Source organism: Microtus oregoni, unplaced genomic scaffold, assembly GCF_018167655.1.
Source record: "Microtus oregoni isolate MIOR12 unplaced genomic scaffold, Mior012 000105F_ref0000443, whole genome shotgun sequence".
NCBI classification, from domain to species: Eukaryota; Metazoa; Chordata; class Mammalia; order Rodentia; family Cricetidae; genus Microtus; species Microtus oregoni.
The window spans coordinates 3,642,437-3,669,356 of NW_024544720.1; the positions used below are offsets into that span (position 1 = coordinate 3,642,437).

At 37.7% G+C, this 26,920-nt stretch overlaps 1 protein-coding gene and 1 non-coding gene across 2 annotated transcripts in view; both read left to right on the forward strand.

The window, feature by feature from the left end:
- LOC121443336 (E3 ubiquitin-protein ligase MIB1) overlaps positions 1-26,920 on the forward strand; it is a 116,559-nt gene that overhangs the window by 47,132 nt on the left and 42,507 nt on the right. Inside the window, exons 8-12 of the mRNA XM_041645055.1 lie at positions 5,810-5,954; positions 7,655-7,788; positions 11,085-11,192; positions 18,376-18,573; positions 21,458-21,609. Of these exons, the coding sequence (XP_041500989.1) occupies positions 5,810-5,954; positions 7,655-7,788; positions 11,085-11,192; positions 18,376-18,573; positions 21,458-21,609 (737 nt within the window). The remainder of the gene's footprint in view (positions 1-5,809; positions 5,955-7,654; positions 7,789-11,084; positions 11,193-18,375; positions 18,574-21,457; positions 21,610-26,920) is intronic.
- LOC121443409 lies at positions 2,584-2,713 on the forward strand. The gene has a single exon (XR_005973663.1). It is a non-coding gene; the product is annotated as a small nucleolar RNA SNORA70 (small nucleolar RNA).

A 26,920-nucleotide genomic window follows, 5' to 3' on the forward strand; every position in this document is an offset into this window, starting at 1 on the left:
ATGAGTAGCTAGTACCGGTAGCTACTTGCCCCACATCAGCTGTATTGCAGCTGAGGGAATTCATAAGCTATCTGGTAGACCTGAGAGCAGGACCTGTTTGCTGTATTTGATTCTCAGTGGCTAGTGTGGAGATTAGTGCTGTAACTGAATAACTCAGAATTCTCTTGACATGAGACACGATTGCTCTTGGCAACACTGATCTATTCCCGAGAGAATGTTGGGCACTGAAGACCCTTCACTTGGAGCTTGTTTTCTTCTTGGCAAATCTGGCTTTTGGGCAAAGAACTTCCTTGCCTCAACTACTGACAGTATGCACAGTTTCCAAACTGGACAACCAGCATATAAGCAAAAAATGACTGCCAAAGCTTACCAAGACAGGGTAGGACAGTCTTGTGAGTTTTTCTGCCTCTGAAAATGGCCTGTCAGATACTTTAGGCCTTCCAGAGGTCCTCCGTTTAGTTCCCAGAAGCCACATAGTAGTTCACAGCCATCTTTAACTGTTTCTGTCCTGCCTGCTCCGGCAGCCGTTCAGTCCCAAAGAAACACACAGAGGTCTACATTTAATTATAAACTGGTTGGCCTATTAGCTCAGGCTTTCTTATTAACTAACTCTTACATCTTACATTAACCCATAATTCTTGTCTGTGTTAGCCACATGGCTTGGTATTTTTATCAGTGAGGCATTCTAATGTTGCTTCCTCTGTGTCAGGGTGACGAGTGCAGACTGAGCCTTTTCTCTTCCCAGAATTCTCCTGTTCTGGTTGCCCTGCCTGTACTTCCTGCCTGGCTACTGGCCAATCAGCATTTTATTAAACCAATACAAGTGACAAATCTTTACAGGGTACAGGACCATTGTCCTACCGTATATAATGAGGTCTGGTGCCCTCTTCTGGCATGCAGGCATACATGCAGGCAGAACAAGTATACATAATAAATAAATCTTAAAATCAAAAACATTAAAGTCAAGTAATTCAAAATAAGCTAAAATAAGGATGTCAAGATAGAGAAGAATGAAATAAAAGAAACAAGATCTTAGAACTTAAGAAAGAAAAAGAAGAAAAGGGTCATTTAAAAACATAATGATTGACTTAGGAGATGGCTCACTTACAAAGAACCTACCAAGTAGGCATATTTCCTGTGGCTGGAAATTTTCCATATTTTCCTGTGTAAAACATCAAGCATCTGTGACCTAGCAGGGAGAGGCAAATCCAGGGAGCTTGCTGGCCTGCCAGTCTAACAAGGGGGTGAGTGCCTTGAGTTGAGAGACGGGAAAGAAGAAGGAGAAAAAGAGGGAGTGGGAGGGAAGGAGACCCCGACTCTATCTCAGAAGGTGAGGTAGAAGCCAGGGAGAGGTGTCTCAGCAGGTAAGGCTGATGATGAGTTTGATCTTCAGGACCCACATGGTGAGAGGTGAGAACTGCTCCTTCACGTTGTCCTCTGACCTCCACACTTGTGTGTGTATTTTTGACTGTCCTGAAACTCACTCTGTAGATGAGGCTGACTTCAAACTCACAGAGACCCGCCTGCCTTTGCCTCCCAAGTGCTGGCATTAAAGGCATGCACCACCATGCTCAGCCACACTTGTGTTCTTACACAATAAAAGAATAAAAATGTAATGAAATTAAGTGGAGAGTTATAGTGGAAGGCATCAGTGGTGCATACACACACGCACACACTCACGTCCCTTCATGAACTTATGTAATACACATAGACACAAACCACATACACATGCACGAATAAGTTTTTTATAAAGTGATCATTAAGTTGGAAGGAATGCACGTAATTACCAAAATAGTATCTTGAGGAATAGAAGGGTCAAAAGCATAAAATATTTAAATATAAAAAAGAAAAATACATTCTATAGAAAATGGCACTTATAAAATATCTGATATATGTGTATGTAAACCCAGCATAAGTAAAGGGTTGAATCAAATAGAATTGTTTTTTGCTATTGCTAATATTTGAACTAAGATCTTGTGAATGCCAGACAGCTGTCTACCACTAAGCTAACACTTGAAATTCCAGCTAAATGCTTTTGAAATTGAAAACAGGTTGAAGACTAAATGACCCACTCTGATGGAATAAGTTACTTTTTATGCATAGGAAAAACTCTTTGGATTTGTAAGTTTTTCTTAGAGATTAGGTCAAATTATTTCTCACAGTGGGAAGAAGATCATTCTGTTGTATGGAAAAATATTTCATTGTTTCATGCTAGAAAATGGTGCTAATTAATAAAGCTAAGAAATATATAACTATTTGTATATATCAATATGTAATATAACTAAGGAAAACCAAGTATTTAACCAAACTGAGATGTAAAGTTTGTAAATTGTTCTGAGTCTGTAAGAATTTAAAGGCTCTATTCCCATAAGCCTATTTTGAGTAATCTATTAAAGAATTGAGACAGTCTAGGTGAGTAGAGCTGGACCAGCTGATCATGTAATATGTATTTGTTTGGTTAATTAAACTGAACAGAGTATGTACAATGATTATATGTTCTAACAGCGTAACTGAAAGTGTCAGAGATGGAAATGAGGAAACAGGAGAAGTTTAAAAAATTGTTTGCTTTTTCGCTGTGTTAACTAGCATGGAAATACTATTATTTAAGATTATTGAAAGCCTGTTGTGCAACAGCTGCAAATAACAGCCTCTGTGGTGGTGCATTCAGCCTGTTTGTTACTGTATGAGTTGCCCTAAGGATCCTTAGTCAGTTTCTGGTGGGTATGCATATTTTTTATCTTAGTATTTTTCCCCATCTAGGTTCTAGACAGGAATCCAGGGAACCTTTGGAAAATTCTAAGGCATAAGGCATAAGATTCAAATTGACTAGGTCATCATGTTTATTTGTACTAAGAATAAGGAATATGATTAGTGACCTATGTACAGCCAAGTTTAAGTTCTCTGGCCACTAGAACATACATACCTCAAAGAAATGGGGCTTCACTAAGTTTAATGAATTTGAAGACATGGTAGCTAAGAAGTGGTTCATTTCTGGTGTCTATGAAATCAAATATATCCTCAGTTCTTGTATTTTAGAAAACTGGTAAGGCCCTGCACCCCCTTCGGGCTTCAACTGTGCTGGAGTTCTATACCCCACTAGTCATGTTCACTAATGAATATCACATCCATTCTGCTTGTAAAAAGTGTGTGTATTCACAGTACTTGGGAGGCAGAGGTAGGTGGATCTCTGTGAGTTCAAGGCCAGCCTGGTCTACAGAGCGAGTTCCAGGATAGCCAAGGCTACAAACAGAGAAACCCCGTCTTAAAAAACAAAAAAAGTGTGTGAGAAGGATGGAGAAGGGAGTGGGGGTTGTAATAAGAGTATATGAATGAGTAACTTATTATTCCTCATACTACAGTATGGACATATTCATGTATATGAGGTTTTTTTTTATGAAGGAGTAAAGATGTGTGTTCACATTTGTATTTATATAAAGATATTTGTTAAATACAGCTGTTAGGACAATACAAACTTTATATTTTCTTTTTAAAAAAAAATTGTGCCTGTACATTTAAACTCAGTTGGTAGAATGCTCACTACTGGCTCAGGTTAGTCTGTGACCCCAGTTCCAGGAGATCTGGTGCTCTCTTTTGGCCTCTGTGGGCAACTGCATACTTGTGGTGCACATACATACACTGAGACATGCATGTATACATTTAAAATAAGAACTAAGTTTTTTTTGGGGAAATACATTTTCAAAATAAAAACAGAAGAAAATAAAACCCCATTACTGACTTCTGTCGTGGAGAAACCTGTAAGAGTGAGAGCGTGGTAGCAGTTACCAGTGTTTTGCAGGTTATGCTTCAGATAAACCCCTTACTACAGAGGAAAGTTTTATGAGGACGGGCCTTGGACAGATAGCAAAGATGCCTTCAGGGACTTGTAGAGTTGCCCTCACAGAACGAACAGCCAGCTTGAAGAGTTCTCACTCGTCACATACAGACAAGCCTGTTTGTGTAGTTACAGCAATTAGCAGCATTTAGATTGATAAAAGCCTCATAGGTCAAATAATCCCATTACTTCATATTATTTACAAAAAAGCATTATGAGTGTTTTGCTTATTTGTATATATGCACCATGTATGTGCCTGGTGCCCACAGAGGGTGGAAGAAGACATTAGATCCTCTGGCACTGGAATTATGGATAGTTGTGAGGTACCCTGTGGATGCTGGGAATTAAACCTGGTCCTCCACACGAGCAAATGCTCTTAACTGCTGAGCTAGTTCTCCAGCCCTTAAGATTTATTTTTTACATGTCTGTCTGTCTGGATCTGTGTGTGTGTGTGTGTGTGTGTGTGTGTGTGTGTGTGTGTGTGATTGTGAGTGCCCCAGCATACAGAAGAAGGCATCAGATCTCCTGGAACTAGAGCAAGAGCACATACTCTTATGGCTAAGCTATCTCTCCAGTCCATTATTCAGATTTTGTATGTGTGGGTGGGTGGGTGGGGTGCTTGTAACCAAACCTAGATACTCTACAAGAACAGTATGTGTTCTTAACTGCTAAGCCTTCTCTCTAGCTCATTAACTTTTGGGTCTTCATTTTAAACAAACTAAAGTTATTTATATGACAGGAATTTAAATATCAATATTTTATGTTTTATGATACAGAATTATTGATAGTGTTGGGTGGGTAGATAATAGTAGAAGATCTGTTGTCTCTTGTTAATGTTTGTTTTGTATGTATATGCTGATGCAATCTGGGAATGGAGAATGTGTAGAGAGGAATGATTGGCCATGAGCTGATAATTCAGTATGCTATTATTTACTTTTGTTCACTGCTTCCCCTAATAAAGATCAAAGGGGGGAAGAAAAAGAAACTAAAACATTTTTTTGTAGTATTTATTAAATATGTATAGTCTATGTGCATATCTATATATGTGAAAGAGAAAGAATGGGCAAAAAGACAAGACTGTCTTCTAGAAATGGTGGGACTTGTTTCAAGAAGGTGGAAAAGTCAAACAAGACAACAGTATACAAGGTTAACTTTATTTCTGTTAGGGAGTAGTTGGCTGTTGTTCTAGTCTCACTAGTTTTCAGCTGTTGTGATTCTGTAATGTTAAAAGAGTGGCTTTTGTCTCTGAGTTTCAGGTGGAGCCAATGGAAGTGCTTGTTTCTGGGTTGTGTGCCTGTGCATGTAAAGGTCTTAGGACAGGGTTTAACATCTGCTGAAAACATCAGTCAGGTTGCTACTGATACCTGTGCCTGGCTGACCTTCTTACTCTATGTAAAGCACATATTATTTTTCACTCCTCTTTTGAAGTTGTTACTTTAAAATTTTATCTTAGGATAATTAATATTTTATATGTATGCGTGTTTTGCCTGCATGCATGTATGTGCATCACATGTATGCTGGTGCCTGCAGAGACCAGAGGAGGGTATTCAATCTCTTGTAACTAGATTTAGAATTGGTTGTGAGAGGAACCCTGATTGCTCTTCGAGCTGATGAGGGAGGGGGACTTGATCGGGGGAGGGGGAGGGAAATGGGAGGTGGTGGCGGGGAGGAGGCAGAAATCTTCAATAAATAAATAAATAAAAATAAAAAAAATAAAAAAAAAGAATTGGTTGTGAGCTACCATGTGGGTGCTGGAAACAGAAACCCGCAAGAGCAGGTGCTCTTAATAGCTAAGCTTTCTAATTCATTATTCAGATGTTTTTAAAAGATACAACTAATTTTATAACTAGTAATCATTTGAATATGGTTATGTAAAATTTTTAAAATTAGGAACACATAAAATCAACACTTTAAAATACAAATGATGGTGATAGAATTTAATAATAAATCTTTTTTCTTAATTTTTTTTTTTTAAAGACTTTAGGTAAAGTTGGCCGAGTACAACAGATTTATTCAGACAGTGATTTAAAGGTGGAAGTTTGTGGAACTTCTTGGACATACAATCCTGCAGCAGTTTCCAAGGTGGCTTCTGCAGGATCTGCCATTAGCAATGCATCTGGTGGTATGTTTTATCTTGCTTCCTTAAACATAAAACCCAGTTCTCAGACCAGGCCTGGTGGCACACATCCTTAACCCTAGCATTCAGGTAGATCTCTGAGTTTGAAGCCACCTGGTCTACAGAGCTAGTGCTACAGCAAGTGCTCCTTAGGGAAACTCTGACTTGAGAAACAAACAAACAACAGCAAAACTAATTGTCATACACTGATAGTCTTGTATGTCCATCTGGCTTTCTTCCATAGTGTAGGTTCACTGGGGTGTGGCGTACTTTGTAAACTTTTCTTTCTTTACCTCCTTCCTCTTTCCCTTCTTTCCACCCTTCTCTCCCCTTTCTCTCTTTTTAGTACACTGATTAACTATCATTCTGGCTGAAATACTCTCTGGAAAAGGTGATGAATTTGTAATTTTTCTGGGGCATGTCAGGCTTCTCTGTAGCAGACCTGAGACACTTGAAGCTCAGCTTTGATCTCTAGTCAGAACTTGCATTTTCTGCCAAAAATCCTTCTCTTTCTTAAAATCTTTTCTTTCTTAGCTTACTTTTTATTTTCAACATTATTGTTAGCAGATGTTTTTCCTCCTGTGTGTTTTTATTTATCAATTATATTTTTCTTCTTAGCATTTAATAAGTTACTATACTGGCATAACTTCAGGAACTGGTAAAATGTGAACTTGCTGAGTTCTTGGCTAAACTCATTCCTAACATTCCTTCAAATGCCCAACTTTGTGTGCCTGTCAGTTTTATTCTGCAACATTTTCTAAGTTACTGTATGTCTATTCTTGCCGTCTAGTAAGGGAGACAGAGCCATAATAGTAAGTGGAATGTACAAAAGGAAACAGTAGGTTAGTAGATATGGTTGTGCTACCCTGTAGTCATATTTGATGGGGGAGGCAAGAGGATCTGAGTTTGAGGTTAGCCTGGGCAGGTTGAGACCCTGTATCTAAAAAGAAAGAATGATTTAAGATTTTATTTCTGTGCTGCTTTCTTTCTCTCTTTTGAGTTCTTGTTGCAAATTGCTAGTGTGCAGATGGCTTAAATTAAGCAGTGTTGATTTCTGTTTTGAGGCTAGATGCAGCTAACTTGGTTACATATAAAATAAAAGGTGAAGAATAGTTAATACCTACTCTCAAATAATTGGACTTGGCATATCTTTTGATTTTTCTCTTACCCCAAATTTTGATTTTTCTGCTTTTGAGTAATGACTCCAAAAATTAAGGGAGGAACTTGGTATCCTGTGTTAATTCTACTCTTTAGGGCAGTCAAGTGGCACTTGACAGCACATTTATATGTTCATTTTCAGCTGCAAATTGATTTGCTCCTAATGTATATTCCAAGACACTATAGAGGTTACATTGTTTCTAAATCATAACTGTTGCACTCTTGAGTTTTGTAAAGTCTGTAGTGTTTTATGATCTGAACTATAGAATTAAGACATTGTATCATTGTAAGATTCCCCATGCTAGTGTTTTGTTTATAGTATCATTAGTATGACTTTAAATATCAAATTGTTTTAGTCTGTCACTCCTTACTTTTTCTGCATATACAACTTGAAATACATGATTATAGAATATTTATTGGGTTGAATTTAATGTATTGGTATCAAGGCTTATTACTTCATGGGTAGTCTGTACACAGTAAAATAGTAAAACAGGAAAAGTGTTTAGGAATCTGGTTCCTCTACTAGCAGTTTGTTTTGTGCTTTGCAGAAAGACTGTCACAGCTTCTGAAGAAATTATTTGAAACCCAAGAATCTGGTGACCTCAATGAAGAACTGGTTAAGGCTGCTGCCAATGGGGACGTGGCTAAAGTGGAAGATTTGCTGAAGAGACCAGATGTGGATGTGAGCCTTTCAAAACAGCTTTTGAGGGATAGCAAAAATCGTAGTTTAATAATTTAATAAAGGCTGAAGTTTTGAAGCCATTTAGAATTGACTCTTTCAGTTGATAAGTATGAACCTGTTATTATTCTTCATGTGGATGGGCAGTATTTTTAGTACTGGTTATTGAACATACACACTCTTTTCTCCAGTATGTACCTTACCCTCAGCTTCCACTGTCAAAAAATCAGCTGATTATTGATGCAGGGGTTGTATGTTCTTTGTATCTGTTTTTGTTTCAATTATTATAGTTTTGAGTATATCTTGAAGTCAGAGTACTATAATATTCTCTGCCTTGTTCTTTCTGTTCAAGATGGCGTGTGTGTGTGTGTGCTTCCATATAACTTTTAGAGTTTTTTAGTTTATTGCTTCTGTCAGGGATTATCACTGGGATATATTGTGTTGCTCGCTTTGGGACTTTGGATGTTTTTATTATTCTTGTAATACATGAAGTTTGCATATCTTTCTGTATTTATGTGTTTTCTTCAGTTTCTTTCCTCATCAGTTTAGAAATCTTTGACCTCTTGGTCAGATTTACTCTTAGTTACTTTTTGGGTTCCAGTTGTAACTGGGATGAAAGTTTCTTATTTTGGATAGCTTGCTATTGAGATATGCCATTTGTTAGTGACATTTATTAACTCAAGTAATGTTTTGAGGTCTTCTTCAGGGATAGCCCGCTATCCTTCTGTTTTCCCCTTTGTACTTACCTTCCTGTTCTCCACCCTCTCTTGGGCTTTTAGAAAGGACCTTGCGTTGTAGCCCTGGGTGGTCGTCTGCCTTGTCTCTGAGATTCTGGGATAACAGGAATGGTGGCTTTCTGGTTTTCTGTTTAGAAATCATGTCCCCTGCAATGAAAGTTTGATCTATTCTTCCAGTTTAGATGTGTAGTGATATTTCATTTGTATTTTAAAAAATAAAGCTTGCCTGAAGATCAGAGAGTAAAACAGCAGCACTAATCAGCCTTACAGGCCTGTGTGACACGCGCCTTTCATCCCAGTAGCCACACTAGTTTGCTCTAGAAACAGAGTGGTAATGGTGCACGCCTTTAATCCCAGCACTCGAGAGGAGACAGCTCTCAGTCTGAGTCTCATTCTGAGATTCCTGGAGGCAGGGTCATCATTTTGCCAGTGGCTGGCTGTTTTGGTTTTCTAATATTCAGTTTGAACACGATTTTCTGTCTCTGGGTTTATTTTAATCGTGGTACATAGATGCCCTTTGTTTTTTTCTCTTGTTTGATTGCTCTGTGACTTCCAGTGCCAGGTTGAATAAATACATGGTCAAAGTGGCCATCCTTGCCTTGTTCCAAATCTAAGAGCTTTCTCATTTAGCCTGTTAGCTGCTGCTCACTGTATGCTCTCTTCATTATATTGAAGTATGTTCCAGCTATATTCAGTTTGTTCACTTTGCATCATGAAGAGATGTTAGATTTATCAAGTACTTTTTTTGCATTCATTGAGATGTTTATATTATTTCTTTGTCCCTTGTTGAGTGGTATAATCATCTTTATTGATTGCAGATGTTGAAGTACTTTTGCATTTTTTGCATAAACTACACAGTTGTGATGAATAATCTTTTAAAGGGTTTTGCATCAATGTTTATCAAAGATATTTGCCTCTAGTTTTGTTTTGTGTGTGTCCTTGTTTAGTTTTCATACCAAGATAATGCTTGCTTGACAGAGTTTGGAATAATAATTGAAGAGAACTGGCATTAGTTCTTCCTTGAGAGGTACAGTTGAACAAAACAAGTCTTTGGGTGGTTGCTACTGATTCCTTCTTACATGTTACTTTCTATCCAAGTTTTCTATTTTCTGAAAATTCAGTGTTGATAGGGATGCATATATCCATGAGTTTGTTCATTGTAGACATACGGCTGTAAAGGATCTCAGTGATCCTTTGTGGACAAAGAGCTGTAAAGGATCTCAGTGATCCTTTGTCGGCAAAGAGCTGTAAAGGATCTCAGTGATTCTTTGTGGGCATACAGCTGTAAAAATCTCAGTGATCCTTCGATTTCTCCATGCTGTTGGTTATAATTTTTTCCCCATCTCCAGTTTTATTTGCGTATTTCCCTTTTAGTCAAGTTACAGATTTGTCTATTTTTTATTTTGTCAAAGAACAGCTCTTTGTTTTCTTGATTTCATTTTCAGTTTTCCGTTTTATTTATTTTTCTTTTTTACATTGATTTTTATTGAGCTCTACATTTTTCTCTGCTTCCTTTCCTTCCTTTCCCCTCCCCTCTTCAACCCTCCCCCAAGGTCCCCATGCTCCCAATTTACTCAGGAGATTTTAGTCTGTATTCAGTGTTCTGCCTGAAGGCCAAAAAAGGGCACCAGATCGATTATAGATGGTTGTGCACCACCATGTTGTTTCTGGAAATTGAACTCAGGATTTCTGGAAGAGCAGCCAGTGTTCATAATCTCTGAGCCATCTCTCCAGCCTGTCTGTCTTTTCATTAGAGAATTTAATAAATTTACTTAATCTTAAAGTTACTTTTAACAATGTCTTTTATACCAAAAATTTAAAGCAAAGTTTTTGTTTTACTTCTGTCAAAAGTTCCTTTAAGCATAGTTATTTGAGTTCATACAGAAAATGTATGTCAGTAAACTTACACTATACATTTATTTTGTGATGTATTAGTAATTACCATTGTTTTCTTTACAAAGATGTAATTGATCTTTAAGTTTTCTAGACTGTCGTGTGCTTTCTGAGTAATGCAGACAAGTTAAGTCCTATGTTGTGTTTATGCTAACATTTCTATTCAGGCTATTGTAGCGTAACTTTTATTTGGAGTTAATTTATTCAAGTTAAGTGTTTACTTTTCACAATAGAAAAGTAAAGGGTGACTGGGCAGATGGCTGAGTCAGTAAAGTACATGTTGTTCAAGCATGTGGGTCTGTTTGATCCCCAGCACCTATATATAAGCAAGCAGCAAGCTGGCACATGGTGGCATACTTGTAATCATAGTACTGTAGAGGCAGAGGAAGGAAGATCCCTGGGGCTTGCTGGCCACGTGGTTTAGGTGAACCAGTCAGTAAAAAATAAGGTGGTGAGCAGTGAGGAAGACATCACGATCTGGGCCGGTGGCCTTCACATGCATCTGGCCTTCACGTGCATCTTTAAATAATACTGATGATCTATGTTTGTGATATTTTAATGTCAGATTATTCTCAAAGAACCATATACTATACATGGTGGAAAAATTGGTATATATTGACTATCTCTGATTTTTGTGATGTTTGTTGACTATTTCCCTTTCCCTTTTAGGTGAATGGGCAGTGTGCTGGCCACACAGCTATGCAGGCTGCTAGTCAAAATGGACATGTTGATATTTTGAAGTTACTTTTGAAACAAAATGTAGATGTAGAAGCAGAGGTATGTAAACTAAGCTTGAAAACAGCTTCAGTAAACTTTCTAGAAATAATTCTACATAAGATGGAATTTCATTCTTGAAATTCAATATTTGCCTAGTGTTGTCCAGAGTCGAATGAAAAATTGAGAAATGGTAAAGGCTTTCTTTTCTTTCTTTCTCTCTATTTTCTTCTCTATTCCTCTCTCTGTCTTTTTAATGTTTCCTCAATATTTCAGACATTATTTCCTTCTTCTAGGGTAGAAATGTTTGGAGCACTGCTGAGCTTGCTCACAATTCCCACTAGAATTGTATTAGGGGCATTATACCCTTGGGATCAAGGTCTTTCTTATCTAGAACTCAGAGATCCTTTTTTCTTACAATTTGTCATTTGCTCAGCCTCTTTATTATTTTATTTTGAAGTGTTTACAGTACATTTTTATCCCTCCAAGTGTATATGCTTAACTTTATGTGTATTATAAAAGGACAACAAATACTGTCATAGGAGTTTCAGCTGGGACATTGGTTCTGTATATAAAGTGGGAATGTTAGCTTGTTTTAGTAACTGTAACATTACAAACAAAACAATAGCAACAAACCTACCAACCAACTAAACAGTCGCCCTCTCCCCATGGATATCAGGATTGTATTTATTCTAATTTAGACCAGGCAGGATATGTAGTAGTAGTTTTGCCCTCCAAGCTGTTTCTTCAGATACTTCAGTTGCTAGAGTTTCTCTCTCGCTCTCCCTCTTGTTCTTATTGATATATCCTTTAAAAAGGAAGTCTCCAGATCTTACGTTCTTTACTTTTATTCTTTTTCTCTGATTATCTTATTGGACAGCTAAAGAGCTTATGGTATTTTACCACTAAATAGTTCATTTTTCATGTTGGAATTTTCTGTTGCCTGTGAAAAGAGTTTGAATGAATTTTAATTGTTTAATTTTTTTTTTCCTGGTGGGAGGACAAGGAATGCATATGTTTGTGTGTTGATGTGCATATATGCTTGTGCTTATTTACATGTCTGCCAGTGTACATTTGCTGGTGCAGGGGTGTGTGTGTACACGTACATGCATGCTTGTACATGTGAATACAGGTATCTTTGGAGGTCAGAAGGTGGTATCAGATCCCTTTGAGGTGAGTTATGGGTAGTTCTGAGCTGCCAAATATAGGTACTGGAATTTAACCTGATCATTTGCAAGGTAGTAAGTACATGCTCTTAACTACTGAGCCATCTCTCCAAACCCAGGTGCTTAAATTTAAAATTAATGTTGAAGAAGATGTCAATTATATGAGTTATTTTTACTGTGATGTTTTATTGTGAATGGAATATATAACTTTATTTTTCATTTGCAGTAGTATAAAAGTTAACATTTTTCTTGATCGTGAATTTAGGAATCCAGTTGTGTGTTAATTATTTTATCAGGTATGGTGGCACATATCTGTAATTTCATCACTTGTAAGTCTGAGGCAGGAGAATTGTTCTGAGTCTGAGGGCCTCCAGGGTTATGTAGCAAGACTTTATCTCACAAAACATACATACATACACACACACACACACACACACACACACAGAGAGATATTTTGTTAATTTTAGTGTTTTTTAAATGGAGGGCAATTAATTTTATTTTATTATTGTTTTGGTTGGATTTAGGGGAGTGGAGTGAAATTGAACTGAATATATCATTTTAAATTTAGTGACTCCAGAATCCAAAGTAGTAACAGCTAGTGAAATACTTGTGCCCTTCTGAAATCAGAGAGCTATAGAAACAAGAGTCTGAAACTACTTTTTTTTTTGTTTTAATTAAAACCAATAAAAGCCTCTGTCTTTACCAGCAGAAGTAGACAATACAGGTTTGTTTGTTTGTTTTGTTTTCTTAAGACAGATGTTAATTTGCTGGGTGTTGGTGGCAGGGCACTGGCCTTTAGGCAGGTGAATCTTTTGAGTTCAAGGACAGCCTGTTCTATAGGAGTTCTAGGATTTCCAGGGCAACACAGAGAAACCCTGTCTCCAAAAAACAGACCAACACACAAAAACACCAAAAGACAAAACGAGACAAACAAACAAACAAACAAAAAAAAAAAACCCAGTTGTTTCTTCTGTCCAATTCTGCTTATTTCATTAATGGAAACAGCAAAATAAATCGGTAAAAGTGGAAAAGGAATAGGTAAGTGGTTTCAAGATTGATCACTGTAAAAGGATCTTTCTGTTAAATACCAAGCCGGACTCAAATTGCCACCATTAATATGGTTTCAGATATTTGTTCCCAGAGTAATTGAAGTTGTTATTAGAAACCCCATCACCATTAAAAACTGAAAGACTTGGAATGTCAACTGTAGACTGAAGGGGAACATGAGTAAAGGAATCCCACACTAGCTCTGAATAGGGTATAGTAAGGGGTTCTTTATTAAAGGAGAAATCACAGATCGTAATGGGGAACAGGAATGAAATTCAACATCCAGGTGTGGTGAGCAGAGAGAGAAAGAGAACAGATGGACCTGAGCCTTTTTGTTACCCAAGGCCACACGCAACCTGGTCCAGCCTCTCAAAGGCCATTGGCTGAAGGAGGTTCCCCATCAGTAGACAGAAGGGAGAGTGATGGAGCAGTTATGTTTTGTTTGTTTTAAATAATTTTTGAAAAAGAAAACTATCTTTTTTCATTTTACAAATGAATTCCAGTTCCCACTCCCTCCCTTCCTTCTACCCACCCATCCACCCCACTCCCATCCACTCCTCAGGGAGGGTAAGGCACATTGTTTTGGGGGAAGTCCAAGGCCCTCTCTACTATATCTAGACTGAGCAAGGTATCCATCCAAAGAGAATAGGTTCCAAAAACCAGTACAAGCAGTAGGGATAAATCCTGCTGCCACTGCCAGTGGACCCAGAGTCTGTCCCAGCCATACAACTCATTCAGAGGGACTAGTTTGGACCTATGCTGAAGTCTCCCATTGGCTCAGGTAGACTGTTTCTGTGGGTGTCCCCATCATGGTCTTGACTCTTTGCTCATATTCTACTCCCACTCTTCATCAGTCCAGTGCTCCGATGCAGGTCTCTGCTTCTGTTTCCCTCAGTTGCTGGATGAAGGTTCTCTGGTGATATTTAAGATATTTGGATACCCTTCTCCTCTATTGCTTAGGGTCTTAGCTGGGGTCATCTTTCTGGATTCCTGGGAATTTCTCTAGTGCCAGTTTTCTTGCTAACCCCATAATGGCTTCCTCAATCAAAATATCTCTTTCCTTGCTCTCATCTCTGTCCTTCCTCCTTCTTGACTATCCCATTCCCTCAAGTTCTCCTCTCCCCTCCTCTTCTGCCCTTCCTACTTTCCCCACCGCCATGCTCCCAATCTTGTCAGGCAATCCCGTCTATTTCCCCTTTCCAGGTGGATCTATGTATGTTTTTCTTAGGGTTCACCTTGTTACCCAGATTAGATTCTCTAGGCTCAATATTCTTTGCTTTACAGCTAATATCCACTTACGAGTGAGTACATACTATGTTTATCTTTATGGGTCTCTGTTACCTTACTCAGGATGATTTTCTCTAGTTCCATCCATTTGCATACAAATTTCATGATGTCATTGTTTTTTTTACTGCTGAGTAGTACTCCAATGTGTAAATGTGCTACACCTCTATCCATTTCTCCGTTGAGGGACATCTAGGTTGTTTCCAGGTTCTGGCTATCTCAGGACCCAGCAACACCAGGGCATATACCCAAAAGATGCTCAATCATACTACAAGGACATTTGTTCAATGGTGGAGAAGTATTGTATTTAGAGAGACTCAAGATGGCCTGTAGGAGCGAGACTCTGAAGCTAACGTGCTGCTGTGAGACCTGTACTCATCTTTTCAAGGCCCTTTAGGTTTAAAGATTCACCACCTCTTAATACTCTTACTATTCCTAATGTGGGGACCAGGCTTCCAGCACTTTTATACTAACAAATCATTTCCAAATTGTAGCAGTCACAAATACTGAGTAGATTAAAACAGTGTCTTCTTCAGCCACCTTGATAAAGAAAAATCAAGCAGAAGGGCAGCGGGAATCAGTCCGTGTCACAGAGAGACAGCAACATTGCTGTGCAGAAACTTCTGTGTCTGGTATAAGAATGGATGTAGACAAGGTGAGCTGTGGTGAGGAGCAGGAGAGAAAATAGATGGGTAAACCATTTCAAGAATAATGGCTGTGGATTCTGATGGACACATAAAGGTACTCAGAGAGGAAGCAGATGCATATAGCTCTGTGGGGCAGTTTTTGCTACTATGTGGGCTGTGGTTTTCTTAGGCAATATAGGGCAGCTGCAATAGGAACAAGAGTTTAACGTTGAAAGGAGGACAGGAGAGAAAGGATGTGGTGTTAGGGTTAGTTTAAGGACCCTTCACAGAGTCTCCATAGAACCTTATGTGGATAGCATAGGGACCGGCCATGCTGGAAGCCTATTCAGAATAATTCAGAAGAAGACAGTTTAGAAGAGAAATATAGAAACAAGTGTAATTGTAGTGTCCTATTGTATGTATGTGTGTTCTATAATCTTTAATTTTTTAAAATGTTTTTTTCTTTATAGTGTTGTTCATATACCAGCGTTTAAAACTTTTAGTGTTTGTTTTTACATAAACTGTTGATAGGGCCTGCATAACATGCTCTGATTTGTGGTGTTTTTGTTGTTGTTGTTTTGTTTTGTGTGTGTGTTTCCTCTTTTCTTTCTGTCTTTTCCTTATTCTCTTTCCTCCCTCCCTGCCTGCCTGACAGCCTGCTTTCTTGTCTATCTTAAGACAGAGTCTCACTTACTGTTTAACCCAAGGCTATCCTGGACCTCACTATATAGTCCATACTGGCCTTGAAATTGTAGTCCTCTTACCTTAGCCTCCTTCGTGCTAGGATTATAGGTGTGTAACACTGTGTCTGGCTTCACTTAATAGTTTTCTAACAACCATAAGTATAACAAATTCATCTTCATAAATGATCCCCATTTTATTTAGTTGGTATTAATGGATTGTTCCCTTTTTAAATGTAAAGGTAAAAATTATAATAGTGGGGTCGGAGGGATGGGTCTGGTTAAGAGCATATACTCCTCTTGTACAGAACCCGAGTTCAGTTTCCAGCATCCACGTTGAGTGTTTCACATGTCTGTAACTCTAGACCCAGGATTTGAAAATGCTTCTGCATTTAAGGGTACCTGTATTTATGAGCACATATCCACAAACTAACACTCATACTCTCTTTCTGCCTCTTTGTGTCTCTTTGTCTTTCTGTCTGCCTACCACACACAGAATTTTAAAAATTGTAATAGGAAAAACCATTTAAATTGGCGATTCGGAAAATTAGTTATTTATCCATTTCTGTCTGTCTGTCTGTCTGTGTCAGGATGTGTGTACATGTACATATGCTTGTTTTTCTGGGATATTTGATTACAGTGCTTGTTATTCCTTCATTCTGGTGACAAAAGCTCCTAATCTGATTCAGCTGGAAATATTCACAAGGTAGAAATTTTCTACCTTATCCAGAAATGCTATTGAACCAGATTCCTATATAAATAATATCACCCTTGATAGTGGTTTGAAAGATAGCAGGCAAATACTTCAAAACAAAACAAAAACCCAACAACAAAAATCTATCTTGAATTGAATGCCTGCTTTGTACTTATTCAGTTGTTTTAGAGGTATTTAATTACAGCAGTTTACTTGTGTGATCATTGAAAAGTAGTTTAAGTGATACTGGGTGCCCACTGCTAGGTACTAACACGCAGATTGAGAGTCATTGTTTTGGAGTAATGCTTTACACAGAAACTGTATTCTTGGCCGGGCGGTGGTGGCGCATGCCTTTAATCCCAGCACTCGTGAGGCAGAGGCAGGTGGATCTCTGTGAGTTCGAGACCAGCCTGGTCTACAAGAACTAGTTCTAGGACAGGCTCCAAAACCACAGAGAAACCCTGACTTGAAAAACCAAAAAAAAAAAAAAAAAGAAAGAAAAAAAAAAAGAAACTGTATTCTTTTAAACACTTCCTCTTATTGGCTAACTCCCACATCTTGATTAACCCATTTCTAATAATCTGGTAGCACCACAAGGTGGTGGCTTACCAGGAAGGATCTTAACCTGCATCCATCTCAGAGAGGAGAGGCATGGCGACTGCCTCACTTCCCTTCTTCCCAGCATTCTGTTCTGTCTACTCCACCTACCTAATTTTCTGTCCTATTAAAGGGCCAAGGCAGTTTCTTTATTAACCAATAGACAGATGACCCTCCTCCATCAATAGTGTGTTGACATTTTGGAGTGTAGTATTCTCATGAATACAGTAACAGTTATAGTACCCTTCTCTATGCATATCTACCTCTGCATAGGTAATGATCTAGTTATATGTAAATGTATGTGATACATAATATATATTGCCTTTATGGTACAGTACAACCATTTTTCCATTTATAAAGTAGTTTCTTTTCTTTATATAAAAAAGTTCATCTCATCTCTTTAGAAATATGACTGTTATACAGTGTGGCAAGCACAGTTTAATTCTTATCAAAGAGTTTTAAGAATTTGGAACTGTGGAATTTACTGGTTCAGTCTTCAGTTTTTATATTTTTATGCATTATTTAGAAAAATATTTCTGTTCTCAAATATACAGAAGTGGGTATATTCAGCACTTAGATGTAACTCTGACTAATATGTCAAATTTCTATGTAGGTAATTAAGACCACTTTGTTCCTCTAGTGTCGAATCTCTGCTTAGGTAATTAAGACCACATTGCTGTACATACTTTTTGTTAGCACTCAGCTGATACTAGTATAGTTTTCATGTAACTTCAAAGTTTTCAGTTGTATACACTGAAAGTACCAGGACCTGGGAGACTGAGGCATGAAGCTTAAGTCTAGCTGAGGCTACTTGGTGAGCTCTTGTCTGAAAGGTTGGTTGTTATGAGCTGGGTGTACACAGGCTGTAAAGCATGTTTTTTACCTACATATGAGACCCTAAATTTGATTCCCTAACATTAGAGTTTTAATAAAGTACTTCTAGTATTGGCCCAGTTTAAATATGCTGTAATGTTACTGATCTGGTTTTATCATTTGTGATTGTTCATGTCAATTTAGAGCTATTTTATTGGTCTCACTGGTTTTATTTATATTTTTCCACAATTTTTCTGAAGTTATTCTGGTTCGTGGCATTTTAAAGCTTCAGCTTTTCTTTCTTAACTCTACTGATTGAATTCTCATGCTGTTGTTCAGGATAAAGATGGAGATCGAGCTGTTCACCATGCAGCCTTTGGAGATGAGGGTGCTGTTATCGAAGTCCTGCACCGAGGCAGCGCTGACCTGAATGCTCGTAATAAGCGTAGGCAGACTCCTCTGCATATCGCTGTCAATAAAGGTCATCTTCAGGTTGTGAAGACGCTGCTGGATTTTGGTTGTCATCCCAGTCTCCAGGTAAGATTTGAAAGGAATATACAGAGCAGGCATTGATGGAACTCTGTTAAAGGATGTAGAAAGTTCTGTGTAAATTTGTTACTGTGAAGAATATCCAAGATAGAAGGTGATATAAAATAACTTACTTCATAACTATTTAAATATTTTCATTGTAGCTTAATTTATTCTAGATTCTTCGTTTAGGTCTGTTTTGGAAAATAATATTGTTTTGATTTATAGTAGGAAGGAAAGTGGCCTAATTTTTGAAGCAAAAATTTTACCTAAGGAATGATTTTTTTTTCTAAGCTCATTTAGCAACTAGATGAAGATAAGCCACACATGTCAGAGAAATACAGTTTGTGCAAGATGTGCTCATCATGGTTATTAAACACTGTCTTTTGTAGACACAGAAAATTAAAATTTGGAATGAATATGTAACTTCATAACAAAATAAATAGTATGTAATCATAATATATTAGTGTTTAGGTTCCTTCCTAGCTTTTCTTTACCTCTATCATCTTTATCAAAATAGACTTGAAATACTTAATTATTTTTAAATAAAAGTGTTCCTTGAAGCATTGTTTGAATATGTTGAACTGAAATTGAAAAATGAAAATGAAATTTATGCCCTGGCACTGCTGAAACATGCATGGGCAGTGTATATATGCCAGTTCTGTTTAACTTGGTATGGGCAAGTTCATATGTCAAACTACTTTCTTTAAATTGAAAACTGAATAATAATTAGAACACAACAGGAGGAATCATGGTGTGGATGATTCTCAGCATAGAGACTTCCTAGATCTTAGGATGTGGCTGAAGAGTGGAGTATTCGGAGCAGCGGCTTTTGAAGAGAGTCGCAGGTGCTGCTCAGCAATTTGTTTTTAGGAAGTAATTTTTCTGAAGAGACTATTGCTAGGATGTGGTTTTATAAGTTCATGGCAGAAATGGAGGATGGAGGGAGAACTGAGGTGATCTGTTGAAGGAGAAGGAATTAGACCCACTCGCTTTTCTGAAGTGTGAGGCAAAGTCACATGTAGGGAATGTGAATTGGGATTGGGGAAGACAGAGCATAATTGAGACTTGTGCTTTGGAATAGCTGTTGTGGGGACCAGAAAGCAGGACAGACCAGGGACCTGTGGAAGGGTGTTCCGAGCACGTTAAGAGTTCTCCTCAAGTGAGAGGCTACACATTTTTAGTGCCACCAATTAGAAGGTAGGTGGTTGGATTGAATTTGGATTAGGAATACCTTATGTGGGTGGGTGCCTGTGATTGGAAAACATTTTCTGTAAAAGTCCAAATGGTACTGCAGGTTTTTTACGTGTTTTGTTTCAAGGCCATACATCTCTGCCATTATAGAATGAAGTAATCATAGCTAATACATAAGCGCATGGGTGTAGCTATGTTCCAGTAAGATTGAATTTATAAAAACAGATGGAAAGCTGTGGTATATGATAGAGAGTAGGCTGTGCAGACTTTGTAAAACTACAGATTGTATAAACTCTAAATAGTTCATTTATGCAGACAGTTAATATGGAATTAGCATTTATTGCTAAGTAAATTGATTAATGCTAAATACCTTCGAAACAGTCTAATTTTTTTTTTTTTTTTTTTTTGGTTTTTCGAGACAGGGTTTCTCTGTGGTTTTGGAGCCTGTCCTGGAACTAGCTCTTGTAGACCAGGCTGGTCTCGAACTCACAGAGATCCGCCTGCCTCTGCCTCCCGAGTGCTGGGATTAAAGGCATACGCCACCACCGCCCGGCGAAACAGTCTAATTGAGGGACTGGAGAGATGGCTCAGTGAGGGGGAGCACTTACATGAGCAAGAGGACATGAGTTCAGATAGTTAGTACCCCCTCAAAAAGCTGATCATGGCTGAAACCCCAGCATTGGGGTGACGGAGACAAATGCGTCCCAAAACTCACTGGCTGACCAGTCTAGTTGAAACAGTAAACTTGCAAGTTATTCAGAGACCCTGCCTTAAAAGAATTGAGTAGGAGAGTGGAGGGGAAACCTGATGTCCTTCTCTGGACTTCGTGGGTGTGTGCATGGGTGCACACACCTCATTTCCGCTCGCTCCATACACCCCATACACAGAGATAAAATTTTCTAAAAAGCAGATTTAGAAATTAAAGGTATTGATTAGATTTGTTTCTGCTTTGAACTCCATATTCACTTTGCTGTCCTTTGAAAAGACTTCGGTTTGTTGATTCTCACCAATGCTGCATATTATATTAATATATAAAAAACTGAAAAATTATTGGTACTTGCGTTGTCAAGGCTGAAATCCACTGACTTTAAACTCATTGTTCTGGGTTCTAAGACTGCTGCTGTATGTTTGTTGTTTGTCTCTTTGTAGCCCAGGCTGGTTTTGAACTCACATTGTCCACAAAATTTTGCTCTTTGTGCCTTTACCTCCCATGTGCCAGGATTACAGGTGTGTATTGTCATGGCCGCTTCGTGTAATTCTGGAGAAAGTGCCTAGGGCTTTGTGCATGGTAGGCAAGTGTTCTCCCAACTTGAGGCATATCTTCAGACCTGCCAATTTTGCCTGCGTTATATATTTAATAGAACGTGAAGTTGTGGATGTTAGCACATGCCTGTAATCCCAGCACTCAGAAAGTAGAGATAGAAGTTCAAAGCCAGTCTCAACTATAGAGAGCAAGTTTAAGGTCAGCTCGGGCTATAGTGTGGAGTCTTTGACTCAAAAACAACCATCACTGCCACCACCATCTCCATCTTAACAGCAGACCAACAGGACCTCTAAGCATGGTTGCTGACTGACAATTGTTTGCTTGTTAGAGAGCCTGCTTCTTTGTCTAGAAGTTCAGTGAGTCTTCCTGTTGATGTGGTGATCAATGGAAAGGGAACTAATGGAAATCTCTTTAAACTTAAAAAAATAAAATAAGGATTCTGAAGGTGACACCCCTCTCCATGATGCCATAAGTAAGAAGCGGGATGACATCCTGGCAGTTCTTTTGGAAGCTGGAGCAGATGTGACCATCACAAACAACAATGGGTTCAATGCCCTGCACCATGCTGCACTGAGAGGAAATCCCAGGTAAAAATGTCCTCTTTCACTGCTTTAGGTGCTGTTTAAAAATGCTTTCCTGTTGTTCCAGTCGTGTTTTCCTGATGTAATGAGGACAGTTTCAGCTAATTTCAGCATCTCAAATGATAAAGTTTTGTAGAAAATATACCCTTATTCATCAGGTACATGTTAAATATAAGTATTATGAAATGGTTAGATGTCTATTGAGTATAGATATAAAATATCAGGATGCTGGCTAATGTTTAAAAAGTTTAATTAAATGCATTTTAAGATGTTAATGCTGAGTTATTTAGATGTGTAACATCTAGGAACCCTAATCATGTTTTCGTAGTAGTTTAAAAGGATTTGCTGGTTAATATATGAGAGCAGCTGCCTTTGGAGACTCCTAATATTCATAAGGTTAGCAGAACCCTCAGATGCCAGCACTTAGCTTTGCTGGAGGATGAGGTTTTCATCGGCCCACTCTTTGGAACAGTTTTAACTTAACCTCAGTTTCTTTATAGTTGAGTAAAACCCTGTGTATTTTGACTAAGAAAAAATATTCACTTTGTTCAGTAATTTTATCTACCTCTAAATTCTTATTCTTTAGAATTCCTTAATGTGTTTGCTAAAGTTTCTTAGGGTGCCCTTCAGGGCAGTCACAGAAGTCAAAAGGGTTTATATTATGACTGCGGTTGGGGTGGGGAGTTAAAGGACTGTATTGTCCATCACATATTGGACTTTTTCAGATTACAGATCTTTAGACTCTTCATACGTTTCCATTATGGAGACAGAGTAATTGCTGTGTCTCCGTCTCCCAATAGGTGATGGCAGTGGTGATATCTCATGATAGACTTGAGTACATCAGGTGCTCATCTCACTTCATTCTTTTCAAAGCTCAAATTTTAAAACTAATTGATTTTCTTTGCTTGCACTGCTGGTGCTTGAACTCGGGACCATGGAGCTTTGAGGTGAACACTGTGCCATCAAGCTATAGCCTTTGAACAGTGTTTGAGTTGGGTGTTAATAGCCTCATTTATAGATGAAGTATGTGAGAATTATAGGCCTTGTCTTGGCATTCAAACTGTTTCTTTTTCTTTTTCAAGATAGCTTCATTTTATAGCTTAAGTGGGCCTTGAATTGCCATTTTTCCATCTCAAGTCTCCTGAGTGCTAGGTTACAGGCAAGTGTATATGACTGTGCCAGGCTGAGTCTCCAGAATCCTTCCCTCTGAATTTATCTTCTAGTAATTGAAATCTTTCAGCCTGCCTTGCCCTTCAGTACATTATTACTCCATTTTCCTTCCTAAAGCAGTTGTCTACTCTCTTCCCCCAGACTCTCAAACATTTTTCTTTCATGAGGATGTTATCTTAATCACCTTCCCTTCTTTCCCCTGCACCTGCCTCCTCTCCACCAGAGTTCTCTTCCATTTGCTTGTGTTACTCACATACGTGGCCTGCTAACTGTGTATTTCCCTTAAGACTATGGGTGTTCATAGTAATGCATATGTCCTCCATATGTATGATAGCACACACTCAAATTAGTTTTAACAGAAAAGAAACTACAAGATTTTAAAAGACAATATATGATTAGTTACAGAATGACTTTTATAAGATAACTGTAGGTATTCAGATGGAGCAAGCACTTCAGATTAAATAGACAAAAATAATTTTGAGAGAATGTAGGCTATAATGTTAGATTATAAAGTTTAATAGACTAGAAGTTTAGAGGTTTTAGAAAATAGATATCTTAAGTACTTTGAATTGCTTTGTTTTCATTAGATGTGAGATTAGTATAGTAAATAATCTAACCATATTTAGGCAGAGGAGTATTTTTCTTATATTTCTTGAGGATTCTTCAGAAAATATGTAACAGTGACCCCTTCAGCCAGCTAATCTGTATTAGATGGCATCCCGAAAAGAAGGAAAGGCCTGGAGAGGTGCTCAGTGGGTGAAAGCGCTTGTTGCCTGATGACATGAGTTCAGTCCCTAGGACGCAGTTACAGAAGGAGAGAACTGACTTCTTTCTGCAAGTTGTCCCCAGACCTGCATGTTTATTGTGCGCACATACCTGCATACATCTGATCGATATTTTAAAAAGGAACGAAATGCTCTAATTATATCACAAGATGGCTTTGGTCAAAGCTAGCTGAATTCTTTATTCCTTTTTCTTTATTTTTGGGCTGTCATCACTTTTGGTTGCCATATAAAGCTTTTATTTGAAGACAGTAAATGGTTATTTAAAAGTATCAGTTGTAATAGCATGTTGGATGATTTAAGATTTTTTTCATATCAGATACTTTATTAAAGTTAACATTTCTTTCTAGACTTTGGGCCTTTATTCTTACCTTAGAAAAATAGATATGGCACATTATTTCCAAATGCTAAAATTTTCCCTCTTTTTAGATAAAATCTCAAATATTAACAGACATGCGAACACTGTTCCTTTCTTTGACTGCTTTCTAGTCTTTCTTGTTAATGTGGCTGCCGTCCACATTGTAATGTTTTAGCCTGTTTTTATTTTGCACTGGCTGCAATTATGTAGTATGATTGATTGCATGCTAGACTTCTGTTTCAATTTAATTGTAATTAGGGATTAGTTCTTTAGTTAGTAAAATTCTTGGGTGTTTTTTGAGGAATTTTCTTTTTAGAATTTTTGTACTTTTCCCCTCATTAGTTTTTTCTTTTTTTTTAAAAAAAAAACAGCATTGTATAAGCTAGTATTGGGACAAGTATTTGCTTGTAATTATTTCCACTTTTTATGACTGAAAATGTGGGAAGTTTTCGAAGTTTGCATATACACTTATATGTGTGTCTGTAGAAATTGAGTACATCCTACTCCCCAGGTTTGCTTTTAGTTAATAACAGTAATTTTTCAGCAGTGCATCAGCAACATGGTAGAACTGATAATTATTGAATATGATTTTCTGAAGGAAACCTTTTATTATCTTGGTCTTCAAAATATGTCTCAGTGCCTCATGTTTACGAAAGATCTGCTTTGAGATCTGCACTCGAAGGTACAGATCAAGACAGTGTAAATTTCAAAGCTGATCTGTAGGTTTGAGAATTTTAACTCAGGAAAATACTGGTCATGTTTTCTGATATTTGATGTTGTTGTTTTTGTTTAGTGTTGGTAGTCCTGTAGATTGAACCCAGGGCTGTGTATGTGCAGGATACCCTGCAGCTACATTTCCAGCCATGCAGTGGATGCTTATAGAGATTTTTCCTCTTAGAGTTTGTCCTCTTATTTTATCTTCATTGAATAAAGAAAATTTCAGTTGTAAATCCAGATAAACAAAACTATTTGTGCTGATAGTACTGATACTATCTGTGCTGAAAGTAAAAATGAGATTTATTTGGAGGAACATGCATTCACATGTTACTTAGGTACTTGCCTGTACTGCAGGACCTTCTTCAATTGCTGAGATGTTTTGTTTATTAAGGAACATTAAATCATCTGCAGGTCTATTGTAGTCACTGAGAAAATTGGGTGGATATTGGTCTCTGTTTTGTCTCCTGCAGTTTTCTCTCCATTGAGAGACTCGTGAGAAAAGTTTTTGTGAAAGACAGGCAGGAGAGCAGGGGCATGTTTATTAGTGAGGACGGTCAGTTGCCAGGTGAGGCACAAGTCTTCATAAATAATAAGCAGAAATGTTTAGCATTTTCTTTGTTTTAAATCTGAGAAACCTTTGCTTCAGGTTCAGGGTCAGAAGAATTAGATTTTTATTATTAAAGTCTGTTGACGACTTGAGATGACATTCTGCGTCATTAGGCTAACAGTAAATAGTAACAAAATTGAAGGCTAGTTCTATTGAAAATAATGACTCAGTTTCTGGAGTGCTCAATTTTATGACAGTGTTCTATCATTTAATGCCTGCATAGCGTGCACTGGAGGGAGCTCAGCAGTTCTGAGCATATACTGCTTTTAGAGGGCGTGAGTTCGGTACACCTTGTCTGTAACTCTAGGGGGTCTGATGCCACTGACCTCTGTGGGCATCTCACGCTTGTGCACATGCCCCGCACAGACACATACAAATACACATATTTTTTAAGAACTATATAAATAATTAAAATATGCATACCCATGTGAAACACACTATTATATTTTCGTCATGTTTTTAGTTGAGTTTTGATGAGTTTCTCAGATTTTTTTTCTTTTTCAAGGAAGTTCATCAGGAAGTAGAGTAGGCATTTTCTTGTTTTCAGAAGAAGGAAAAATTTAATAATGTGATTTTTTTTAAATGTGCAATGCTTTTATAGGTTTTAACAATTTATTAATTAAAATGAAAAGTTAATACCAAAGACCACAAATTAAATAACTTTATTTGAAATCCTTTTTATCACACATTTTTTTCCATAAAGCTTTTAATAAACATCTATAATCACTATGGTTCTCCCAAATAAAATTAACAGTTGCTAGTTATTTAATTTTAATTACAGTTAATAGATTCAGTAAGCGAATTAGTTGTCATGTAATCCATACTCACAGATGAAATGCTACTGTCCTGTGGTAATCAATGCATAGCTACAGCTGGTTGAAGGGGACCAAATCCATTGAAGAGGCGATTTGGTTCCATTTTACCAGCTTTAGCAAAGCATTGCCACTGCTACTTTAGGATCCAAACCGGTTCCATGCTCTTTTGTAGAAACACAGATGACAGTTGTTAGAAATTCCTGTCCTGGTATGCCAGTCGCTGAAAGTGAAAGTCCTACTTGTAGGTGCATGCATGTCCTACTGCTTGCTGCTCTTGACTCTTGCACCTCAAAAGTTTTCTCCCTTTAGCACATTAATGTGAGTCTTTATTTAATTCTTAAATGCACATAATATTCTCTTTCAAAATCAAGAACATCTATAAAAGAAGCATCATATTGTATTTCAAAGTGATGTTTCCAATCTCTCTCTCAGCAGGCTCATTTTTCCTTTCTTTTTTCTTTCTCTTTTCTTTCCTCTTTTCCTTCCTTCCTTCCTTCCTTCCTTCCTTCCTTTTTTTTAATTTTATTTTATACAGAATGTCTCTGTGCAGCCCTGGCTGTCCTGAAATGCATTATGTAGACTAGGCTGGCCTCAAACAAAGATCTACCTGCTTCTGCCTCCTGAATACTGGGATTAAAATGGTGTGCCATCGCATCCAGCCTGCAAGCTTGGTTTTTAAGTAATTAAACTAGAAGTTGAGGAAGAGTCATGCACTGTTATTTTAGTGTGATAGTTGAGGGCTAAGTAGGTTGCTGACAGGAGTGGAGGGATATGAGTGACCTTAAGAAAATACCTTTGTCCTTTAATAGATCACACATGTCTTCAGTATTATGCTTTGTTTTTGCTTATGTTGACATACTAACTTTGG